We start from the raw sequence: 12,304 nt of genomic DNA on the forward strand, positions 1-12,304 counted from the left end.
TATGTTATAGTTTAAAAAAAAACATGAAGAATCTTGTCTTCAATAAGGATAAATGGCTTGCACTGTATCTATGCTAGGGGCTAATAAACCTGCACACGCAATCACAGATATCAAAGCATACTTCAAGCTAATAAAACACACTGCACATTGTGAAGGAGCTTTGTGTTTCAGCTTTGAGCAGAGGAGTGAAGTCAAAGCTATCAGTGAGTCCTAAAAACCTTTATATGACGAACTGGTAGGTAAATCTTGGATAGATCACACGCACCCTCCCAATCACACACTACGTGCATTTTGGAAGTGCCAGTCAATCTATAGCGCATGTCTTTAGACTGTGGGAGGAAACAGGAATAAACGGAGGAAACCCACCAAGCTCAAGGAGAGCATGCAAACGCCACACACACACACACACACAAAACCAGAATAGACATTCCAACCCCAAACCCTAGAGATGTGAGGCAACAGCGCTAACCAGTAAGCCGCTATAAAAACACTATCCTATACATTTAAGTTACAGCTTAAGCTCTAACTGTTGCACTGACACTGGAGACTGCTTCCAAATTATGCCAAATAAACATCAGCTCACAAAAAAACACAATGATTTTTAATTGTATGTCCAACATACGAGTCCCTGTGTACTTTGTTACCATAGAAATGAACACTGTGACAACAAGCGCATTAATATAATCCAGCTGCCAGAGCTCCTGCTGTGGTGAGCAATTCAAACCGACTTAGAGCATCTTTTGTAAATGTCAATCGCTTTGCGCCTTCATTCACGAGAAATTTTATCACAAGTCTTGGTTTTTATGAGGGGCGATCAAGTCAAACTGGGATTTGTCATGTCCCGGAACATTTCGTGAATGAAAAACATAAAACTGATTAACATTTAAAAAAAGACTTCAAGTACTGTACGGTTATGAGACTCTTCATTGCGGTAAAACATAGGAACGGTGCAAACGTTTTGGGTGTGAATGACGATACCGGACAAGGTGGCTCAGAGTCCACTGCAGTCGGACCGTGAACGTTCTGCGAGTGACCCTTGAAAATCGCCAATTTGCAAAAGAGACGCGTCTGTCTGTGGAAACTGTACACACGATCATTCACGACTACAACTTGCACGTTACAGGAACTCGTCTGGGAGTGATCGCCACAGTCCTGACCTCACTTCAAGCCACTTCCACATCTCTGGGTGTTCCTGGGAGGCCAGAGTTTAAGCCGTAAAGCAGGCAGACTCATCATGACTCTGAGAAAACTTTCTACTTTGATGGTATCCAAGCGATAGTGAAACACTGGGATAAGTGCACTGGGGATTATACAGAGAAATCAAGGTACAGTAGTTCATGACTGAGTTCTGTTATTCTGCACAATCAAAACTCCCAGTTTGCCTTAAACGCTCCTGGTAATATTTTTTTTTTATAAAACACAATGTAAGATCTCTGTCTCAACTGAGGCAGGCTGAAAATTCAGAACTGATAATAAAATACGGAATATAAAGGAATTAGGATTGAAGTAAGTAAAAGTGATTTGTGATCAACAGTAAAAATGAAAAGTTTGACTGACAGATTGAGTCACTTGAACTAAAGATGATATCAAATTGCATTATTATATTTTAAAAAAGCAACAAGCTTGACATTTACAAATAATCGAACCCACGTTCCATTATGAAGATCAGCAGAATGTTTTAATAAATTCATCCATTACATCTCTCTCTCTCTCTCTCTCTCTCTCTCCTCTGCAACACACACCAAAGTAATTAGTCGGCCTGTTCTCACGCTCCTCACGGGGGGTAATTGGGGTTAGTTACTGTAGACTCGTAAAAATCTTCAGTCACTTCAGTAGCGTGTGTGTTTTATGTGTGTCAGTGTTTGTGTGTGTTTTTTTGTTTCGTTTTGATGAAAGCGTTTAAACGATGTCTGACGCGCTGTAATTCAGCTTTATGTGCCTCTGAATTCTTTAACTAAGGAAATAAGACATCACACACACGAAAACTATGGGTTTCTGGAATCGTGGCCTGGAAAAAAGACAGCAGGGGGATGCGATGGAGACAGAGGTGAGTATGCTGCGTCTGTGCGCGCGCGCGTGCGTGCGTGCTGGTGTGTGTGTGCGCGCGCCGTAACACCGCGTGGGAAGTGATTTTCCGTGACAGGGCCTTTTTTTTTTTTTTTTTAAACGAAGGTTTTGTTCAGATCGAATCACTCGCTTCCCCCGAAGCCAAACAACTTAAAAGTTTACCTCATAATTATGATTTCCACGGTTTATACAAATTGAATTATAGATAAGTGAGCATGACGCTAATAGCCGAACAATTATACATTAAAAAAATAATCTTTAACAATTTTTGAAAGTAGTGTAAATTAGTTCATTAGCAGTTTGAGAATATTCAAGACAGATGCTGACTGAAAACACAGCCTATATATAGACTAAACACACGCACACACACACATTCTTTTCAACAGATGCTATGGGAGACATTACACATTCACATAATCTGCAAACAAAAGAAGCAGACTTTCTCTCCCCGCGAGTGTGTGTGTGTGTGGCAACCGTCCAGGTCACCTCGCCCTGCCTGGTGGCTCCCCGCTGATATCTTAAGGACCAACCAGCTGAGTCATGAATTAAAGAGAAAGAATAATAAAGGACCGTCTTTGGGTCAGAAGTTGAGTAAAGTGGATTGTGTGTAGCTTTTAGCAAACAAATGCGCTACTGCACGAAGCGCGCGCCACCGTCGCCTCCGTGCAGAACTACAACCACACCAGTGCTGGCGCGAGACATCAGCTTCCGGTCTCAGAGGACCAATCATTAACACACACACTCCGTCTCAGGGGACCACGTAGCGGAGCCGGTCCTCAGGGAGAACGGGGATGAACGAAACCATCGCCTCGCGCCTCATTAGCAGAGATTACCCATAATGCATTAGGACAAAAAGGCTCCACAGGTAAAGGGAGGTGTCGCCCCTTCTGGGCAGGGGGTAATGCAATTAGAGGGCTCCAGAGCTGTCAGTCATATCCAAAAGGCCAATTAAACACTATGTGATTAAGTCGTTAATGCACACAATTTAAGTTGAATTTTTTTTTTTTCTTTTTAAAGAAATCCAAGAACTGGAAACTGCTCTGTCAGTCAGTGACATATAGCTCATATACAGTATATATATATATATGTTGTTTGTGTATAACAGATCCGTCCCCGGCGTGTTTTCCACAAATGCACAATACACATCAGGGACCGAATACACTCAGCTGGTACGCAGGCTAAGGAATCGCTCCACGTTGGTTAACACCACCGAGACGGTGTCATGCGTCTTGGGGATGCTTTGTTCTGTTTTTATAATAAACACAACCGGCAAATCCCCAACCTCGTCCGAAATGATGAAAGTACAGTAATAACCGCTAGTGCTTGGTAATACGTTTCACAAGTCCCTTTCGTTTTTCAGCACTAAAGAGGTGGAAAAAGTACAGAGGAATTATATTTATATAGAAACAGACATGTAAAGGGAAACATAGACAAAATCTTTTTTAAAGGTTTCTTATTTTACGGTTTTGTCAACTCCGTTTGTGTCACTCCCCTTCAGAACACGCCGTTTTGGTGTCTATGTAAATGAGCTACTGCTGAGCAGAGAACAGCAGACATGTGCAACAAACTGAGGAGTGATGACATGGTCTTATATGATGTCACATTAGAGGGAAATCTAATGGGTTTGTTTACGCCCCGGCCAAAACAGTAAACAAAAAGTAAGTTTTTCTCACATTGTGTTTGTGGATGAAGACTGGAGACCCGTCTGAATATCTAAAAATGACTAAAAAGTGAATTTTGCATAATAGGTGCCCTTTAAGTCTTTCATGGATGTTTTTCTAATTAATCTAACAGGATGAAATAATGATGATTGGCAGGTCCACAGGATTGATCGCTGATCTATAACCGATCTTGTGACAGGAAGCTGGTAGAGCTGTATTGATTTTGAGGTAGCAGTTGTACTTATGAATATTACAAACCATAATCCTGGAGTAAACCGCTGCTCGGTTGAGCCGCTAGAGGCTCCACTCTGTAAACAACCTTAGATCCTACAGCATCATAAATAACGCAGGACAGCGACATTTGTCATTTTGTTTCTACTCTTGTGAATAAAACACGTACGCCTACGAACACACACGGCCCACAGGCTCACCCCTTCCTCCCCAACAGCACCTAATTGGGCTAAATCTGTGATCTAATTAAACGTCCAATTAGTAAGAGAAGGGCCATTTAGCCGGTGGCGACTGGAAATAATGCGATTGAAGAAAAAAAAACAAACAGAAAATCAATAACGGAGAGGAGAGGGAACGAGGGCTAATCTAGATGGATATGTAACCTGCAGATAGAGATGCCTCGTCCTACAGGACTGTGTGGTGTGTGTATGTGTAGACATGTTATTCATTACGCACATACTAATCATATTAGTTTGCAAACACATGCTCACACGCAGAAAACATTATTGTCTCAGCGCGGTCGGTAAGGAGGATTGCATTATTCTATTAACACGCTCGCGCGGCCATAAAAGAATCAGCAACACATCAATTATTAACAGCCCACTTAACCTTGGAGATGGCTATGCCTCCCAGAGAAACATTCACTTAGCTCCCGCTTCATCAAATATTAACATCATGGTGATAGTCATTGTGGAGCCCGGTACATGGCAATGAAGAAAAGTCAGCCGAACACTCATTGTGTACATGTTTAGATTCATACAGTGGTGTCTCCAGCAGTGTTGTAATATCCCATGACACCATTCTGAGACTCTCCGAAATACCTACAGCACCATGCTCTTCTTTTCTGAGACCATCCAAAGCTACTTAGATTTAAAAAAAAGAATCATTGGGCCTCATGCAAGAAGTGATATCAAAAAGATTTATTTTTTTGTATTGTACCCATGGTTATTTTGTTCGCACCCATTCATTTCCAAAATTTTAGCTTCTCTTAGTTTAGAGAAAATCTTCTGACTCTTGAAACATTCCGTAATGTGTCATATCAAATTTAAATTATATGTTTTTAACCGGTCAACTGATCACAATTAAGACTATAAACACCCTTGGATGTTAGCATGCTCTCTGCTTCTAAATGCTTTGGCTGTTCAGAGAGTGCATTTTTAGAGATCGCACAAATTTGATGAGATGGATAAACGGACACTGAGACATTTTGGATTGAGCACTCTAATACGTACAATTATGAAAACCACTATCCAGTTCATATGGTATAAAAAAAACCTTTACACTCTAACAGGTGACAGAGGTTATGCCCTAACTCCAGGTGCCTTCAAACCACTTTTTTTGTTTTGCTTTTTATTGGCTATACAGCAATTTGGGAACGCCATGTCTTTGGACTGTGTGAGGAAACCCACCAAGCATGGGGAGAACACGCAAACTCCATGCACACAGAGACGGAATCGAACCTGGCCGGGAATTGAACCCGGACCCTGGAGGTACAAGATGACAGTGCATACAAGATACACCTCACCTTATATGATGTGCAGCAGGGGATTACTTGGAGAAATAAAGTTAGTTTTTACTCTCATAACTGTGTTCTGTTATTCTGCACAAGTAAAATTCCTGGTTTGACTTGGGACAATGAACAATACTGCTTCCTTGTGGTGCACAAATTAATAAATATAAGAGCTATGGAGAAACATTATGCAAAACATTATCGGTTATAAATTCTTCATCAAACCCTGTGTTGCTAATTTCTGGTACTGGTAAGGATTGGTGTAAATTCTGCATGGATTCATTTGCTTTTGAGTCAGTAACAAAAATATTTCAAAAGATTTTTTTTGGAACTTAAAACCTGTGCGGTGTGCTCAAGTTAATGTAATATTTGTATTTAAACTGGCTTAATAGGTATGATATTAATTTTCCAGCAGAAACTAAAGAGTTAATAGTTGTGAAAATGTCAAAAATATATATCTACAATAAGCAAGAAATCATGTGTTTTTCTTGTGCTTTAAATGAATGTGAATAAATCAATTAAATTAACACATCGAAATTCTTTTTCTTTTTTGTCTTTCGGCTGTTTCCTTTCAGGGGTCGCCAAAGCGAATCATCTACGTCCATCGAACCCTATCCTCTGCATCCTCTTCTCTCGCACCAACTACCTTCATGTCCTTCCTCACTGCATCCATAAATCTCCTCTTTGGTCTTTTCCTACTCTCACTCCTAAACTCTTGCCTTTCCTCTTCTCTTTCTGCTTTCGAAGACACCTTCCTTCTCTTCTTCTTCGACCACCAGTAGCCCAATTTCCACCGGGGCCCTGTAGGTCAACAGCACCAGTGGCGATCGTTGTTAACCCGGGCCACGACCGATCTGGTATGGGAATTATATTTGTGATTTGCATCATTAATTTGGCAAATGTTTTACGTCGGATGCTTTTCCTGACACAACCCTCTGCATTTATTCAGACTTGGGACTGACACAAGAAGACACTGGATTGCGCCCCCCCAGTGGTTGCATTGAATTAACACATCTAAATGATATTCTTTAAAGAAGAAACGAGTTTAAAACCAATTTCTGTTACGAATTAGTGTAGAGTTGGCAACTTAAATCTGCAACTTAGGGTAAAATGTTAACATTAATATTTGGGCATAAAGAAGTTCTTGCAATCAGAGTTCGGTTACATACGAACATTTGCTGATTTTCTGGACAGGCAACTCAGATTATCTGAATGACCTTCAGTTCACACCGCTAAGACATGTCCTAAAACCCAGAGGGTAGAAACTGCATGCTGAAGGGGTAAATTGTGTTGTTCTTTGGTATCGAATTTAAAAATCTAACAATCAAAGCCAATTTATGAAGGTTCAACAGTGCTTGTTACAGTGAGACGCTTATTGAAGAGCTGAGGCCTAAACTTGGATTAAACGCAGAGAACTGCTAACCAAGTGCGTTGTGATCTTGCACATCCGCTCAGTTGACACACAGCAAAAACTTTATTTAAAGTGTTAAATTATCCTCCCTACAGTGCCGATCTTGCTCCATCAGAGCATCTTTCACCTGTTTGGTTTCTTGAAAGCAGCTCTACAAGGACAAAGATTCACTTCTGATGAAGAAGTGATGACAGCGGTGCATTCGTGACTCGCAGCTCAGCCTAAAACGTTTTTAAATGAGGGAATACGAAAGCTTGTGGACAGATGCACGAAGGATATTAAAAAGCAAGGAGATTATGTCAAAAAATGACTTATGTCTTTTCTAAAAGTTAATTAAATATAATTTTACACCCAGAGTGTGTATAATTTTTGACTCACCCTCATATGTTTACAAGTAACTGTTTATACATATTTATCAAGTCATTAAATACTTAATAGTAAATCGTAATGTGCACACAGAATTTATGGTATTTTTGTTCTTTTATTTAGCTATTTTTAGATATTAAATTAATTTAAAAAATGAATTGGTTATTGAAATGCATGTTCCTATTTAAAAAGAAATAAATAAATAAAATAACCTAAATGGTTAGTCTTGTAATCAGAGGTAGTATAAGGGTGGGTCATGGTTTTAACCAAAAAATAAATAAAAAGCCTGTGTACAAGTTGTATGCAAGTAACTTCTAACTGCATGTCCTTAACTACAATTTCTCCTCCACACAAAGTCTGAAGTGCTGGAAACTAAGCTTAATTTCCTCGTCCTTCATTCCAACCCAAAACCAAGCCTCACCTTTATGATGCATAACGTAAAAGAATCTCTTTGCACGTTCTTGTGCAGCAGGTACCTATTGTTAATTTGATATATCTGTAAAGGGCTCAGGTGGATGAAAACCGACCCACTGACTCTTACCATGATGAAGTGCAGGAGTTAACAAGACACCTCAGCAGATGTTGCCCAGCTTTGTGTTTCCTCACTGGGCCAGGAATCGCTGCAGGTCCCCCTGGCAGCTCTGCTGCACCTTCCTGAGGATCAGAGACAGTGAATAAAACACACACACACATATCTCATCTCTCACGGAGCAATAAACACCTGCTTTGAGCTGATCTGTTTTTCTGATTGAATATTTTACACTCTACTGCTTATTGAAGATAGAATAACCACTGTAATACAAGAGTAGAGTATACTAAATGGTGAGATTTGTAAATTGATTGCTGCAATATTTAAGATTCACTAAAGAGGCAAAACATTTGTGGACGCCCAATCATCACAATTATACTCTCAGTGATGATTCTCCGTGATGACGTTGAAAGCAGACAATTCCACAGAATGACTTTGTACAGTATGTTGTAGCATTAAAATTTAAATTCAATGAAACTAAGAGGCCCAACCCTGTTCCAACTTGACAAAGCCCATGTGCACCATGTGAGCTCTATGAAGTCATGGTTTTCCAAGGCTGCAGTGAAAGAACTCAAGTGGGCTGCACAGATCCGTAATCTCAACCCCCCCCCGAACACCGTCATGGTGAACCCGAACACCAAAAGTACCCAAGGCCTCCTCTCCCTCATCAGGATCTGGCATTACCAATGGTCTTGCGGTTGAACGGACAGCCATGATTCAAAATCTAGTGGAAAGTCTTCCCAGGAGTGTGAATGTTATGACAGCAAAGATGGACTAAATTTCAAATTCATCAAGGACATATCGATTTAATGGCCAGGTCCCTTTTTAAGTCAACTTTTGGGATGAAATGGAACGACAAGATCAAAGCCACTTGGGGTGGAGATCAAAAGATGAATAGAAGACTAAACCTAATATTTATATAATCATATCTAAATGGGTTAAACACCTCCGAACAGGCACCTTTTTTCTGAAGCCACCACCTATATTTCAAGCGATCAAAACTATTGGAACATGACCAACATTTTTGTCGATGGGAGAAAAGAAAGCTATTTTGAAGCTGAGAAAATAAGGTAAATCGATCAGCATTTGGCATAGCCTATACAACTATTTGACATGTCCTTAAAAAAAAAGAAATCTAACATTGTTCTAACAATGAGATGTCTAACAGATCGGGGATGTAAAATAACAGCAGCTGCTTACAGAAACATTGTGAGAGCTGTGAAGAAAACCAAGAAACCAACAGTTACAAAAGGTATCGCAACCTAAAAATAAAAGGGATCACAATCCACCATTTAACACCAGTTAGTAGTTTTTATTATTATTTTTAATATATACACTATATGGACAAAAGTTTTTAATTATTGAATTCATGTGCTTTCATGAAGCCATTTATCCTCATCTTAATACTTCAACATACCAAGACATCTTGGATAATGCTTTGCTTCCAACTTTGTGTCAACAGTTTGGGGAAGACCCTTTTCTATTCCAACATTACTGTGTCCCAGTGCACAAAGCAAGGACTATAAAGACATGGTTTGATGAGTTCGGTGTGGAAGAAATTGACTGGCTCGTACCGAGCTCTGACCTCAACCCCATCGAGCACCTTTGGGATGAACTGGAACGCAGATTAGGAGCCAGACCTTCTCGTCCAACATCAGTGTTTGACATCCTAAATGCTCTACAGAATGAATGGCCATGAAATCCCACTCCAAAATCTTGTGGACAGCCTTCCAAGAAAAGTGGAAGCTGTTATAGCTGTGAAAGAGGAACCAATCCAAAGTATTTGTATTAGGATCCAATGTTATTGCAGGTTTGGCCAAGTAGTTTCGCCCATATAGTGTATATTTGTCATTTAAGGTGGTGAAATGTTGCCATTCCTCTATAATCCTACAGGTGGTGCGCTCTAAACTATTTACAAATTGGCAGACAGCACATCATCCTGTGTTGCAAATTATTTGCTATTAGTTTAGAATTGGAACAAAATTGTAAAAAGTCAATAATAAAATAGTATGTTTATAAAATTGTGATACTAACGTCATCGCAATACAAATCGAATCAAAACCTAGGTATTGTGATGATCTCATATCAGGTGATCCCTGAGGATTTCCATGCCTACAAGTTAGATTATCTACCTCTGAGCTGAATATTGCTATAAAGACTACGTAATTTTATTATCAGACAATAATATATGGGGTTGTCCAAACTCTCCACAGCAAATTGAATTTAGGCACTGATTTAACTATTAAAGTTGTGGACTTGAAAATGGTAGCCCTAATCGATATATAATCGATAAGATTATAGTCATGCTCTCCACTGCACATCAGAGGAAGCTCTGCCCTGGAAGAACAACTCTCTGCTTTCAGGTTTTCAACATTACAATATTTTCATTGCAAGTTATCAACTGGCTTCATGTCTGAGCTACTTAAAGGTTAATTCCCAGGCACAATGAAGGTTCCACAGCAGTCCCTTTTGAGAAAGGGAAAGGTTGTCTTGGCAGTGTAGGCCATCTTGGCAGTATATTTTGAATGCATAATGTTATGAAATACTTGTCGGTGGATTTAAAATGCAATTGAGTTTCTGGAGTCCCTGTTTCAAACCTAAGCCTGTTTTAATATGTGTGCTTGTGTAGTGGACCAGAGGTAGCTCAGTGGTTAAGGCATTGGAAGATCCCAGATTCAAACCCCACAACCACCAAGTTGCCACTGCTGGGCCCTTGAGCAAGGCCCTTAACCCTCAACTGCTTAAGTCGCTCTGGATAAGAGCGTCTGCCAAATGCCTTGATGTAATGTAAATGTTGTGTCTATGTGTAAAGTTTTACATGTTCTCCACGGGTATTTTTGTGTTTCTTCTGGATTCTCCGTGCTCTTTCCAAACCATCCGTAAATAAAATAGCTTCTCTATCAGAAGTAAATCTGCATCTTTGTAGGGCTGCTTTCAGGGAACCAAACAGGTGAAAGATCAAACTGGGAAAGATCAGAACTATAGCGAAGATGCTTTAACACCTAAAACGAAGTTTTCGTAGAGTGTTAGATAAACAGGTGGGCAAGAAGTGTGCGGACATGAAAGATCACAACGTCCTTGGTTAATCCGAGGTTAAGGCTTCAGCTCTTTAATGAGCACCTCACTGTAATGAGCAATGTTGATTGTTGAAGCTTTTTCGTGATAATGTTCCAAAACTGTAAGCATCAACTTTCCAGCTGATTGTTGACTTTTTAACTCTTTTTTTTTTTTGTCGGATGTTTCCGTTCCATACTCACTATTCCGCTTTACTCTCAGACTCGTAGCGATGAATCTATGTCTAATGATTCTCTTTAAGAAACTTTCACATTCCCTTCACACCCTCAGACCACAAAAAAATAGATGACTCGCTGCATGCTTCTCTTCGTTCTTGCAATCAATTTTTGGGGCATCCAATTTTTGCTCGCACCGCAGTTACAAATGAGCTAATTTAACAAGTTCACGCCTGCACCTCAGTGACTAGGGAGACGGAAAGCGCTGATAAGACGACCAACAGATGCTTTTAAACCATTCTTGTAACTTCAAATCTCACACAGGCAATACTTCAGCAAAACTAATTCTGAAGGTTCAGTAATCTTTCTGATTTAAAACAAAATGTCACACAGTACTAATAAATCACTCACTCATTATGTATCCTGCTTTATTCTGTATACAGGGGAGCCTATCCCAGGAGACTTGAGGCACGAGGCGGCGTGCTGGCCAGGCCATTTGCAAGGCACACACGCAAGCGCTCATTCATACTCTACAGACAGTTTTAATGCCAGTTCACCAAATCAGCTTGTCTTTGGACTGTGTAAGGAAACCGGGGTACCCGGAGGTAACCCACAAAGCAGAAGGGAGAACAAGGCGGGAATCAAATCTGGATCCTAGAGGTGCAAGGCGAAACTGCTAAGCACTACGCCACCTCCTCCTCCTAATGAAACAGTTAAGATAAGAACAAAAAGCCATTATAAACTCTCTGAGAAGACAATTTAACATGCAAACTACTGCACCTGGAGGAAAATGAGTCGACTTGTAACACATGGAGGTTGACTGCAGCTCTGTAAACACTGATTTCCAAAGTTCCACCTTGTTATGAAGACACTGCTGTACTGTCAGGAAAGAGATAAGTCTGGAAAGTCTGTTATTTCCTGCTTATGTTTATCAGCTTGTGTAATGCGTATGCTGATGGCTAATAACTCACACATCTGCCGAATTTCTCAGAAAAGAAAAAACAACCCAAGTTTTTCTCTCTCTCCCTCTGTAGTGTGAACGGTGATGCAACTTACCTCATTTTAGATGAAACACGAGCAGCTTAACGTGACTGTACGCATCACAGTAAAAACATTTACACTCCTTTCAATTACTTTAGGTTTAAAAAAAAACACCCCTCTAAAAACTTTTTTTCATCCTGCAAACACATCTGGATTATTAAAAAAACAAAAAACTCCAAGTACTGAGAGAACATTCCGCTTTTGTAGTGGTATTTGGGGATTTGTAGTTCTAATGCTGCTTTGTTAAAGGCGAAGTAA

General features: G+C 40.0%; 1 protein-coding gene across 3 annotated transcripts in view; it reads right to left on the reverse strand.

Moving 5' to 3' along the window:
• Window positions 1-12,237, reverse strand: part of invs (inversin) — a 42,934-nt gene extending 30,697 nt beyond the window's left edge. For 2 of the 3 annotated variants that reach the window (XM_053487459.1, XM_053487457.1), the window contains exons 1-2: window positions 12,062-12,237; window positions 7,788-7,900 (exon numbers count right to left, since the gene is read on the reverse strand). In XM_053487459.1, the coding sequence (XP_053343434.1) occupies window positions 7,788-7,790 (3 nt within the window). In that variant the 5' untranslated portion in view covers window positions 7,791-7,900; window positions 12,062-12,237. Of the gene's footprint in view, window positions 1-7,787; window positions 7,901-11,785; window positions 11,995-12,061 lie in introns of those variants that run through there. The other variant, XM_053487458.1, reaches the window with a different exon arrangement.
• Window positions 12,238-12,304: the final 67 nt, after the last annotated feature.

This window comes from Clarias gariepinus, chromosome 26 (genome assembly GCF_024256425.1).
Source record: "Clarias gariepinus isolate MV-2021 ecotype Netherlands chromosome 26, CGAR_prim_01v2, whole genome shotgun sequence".
NCBI lineage: Eukaryota > Metazoa > Chordata > Actinopteri > Siluriformes > Clariidae > Clarias > Clarias gariepinus.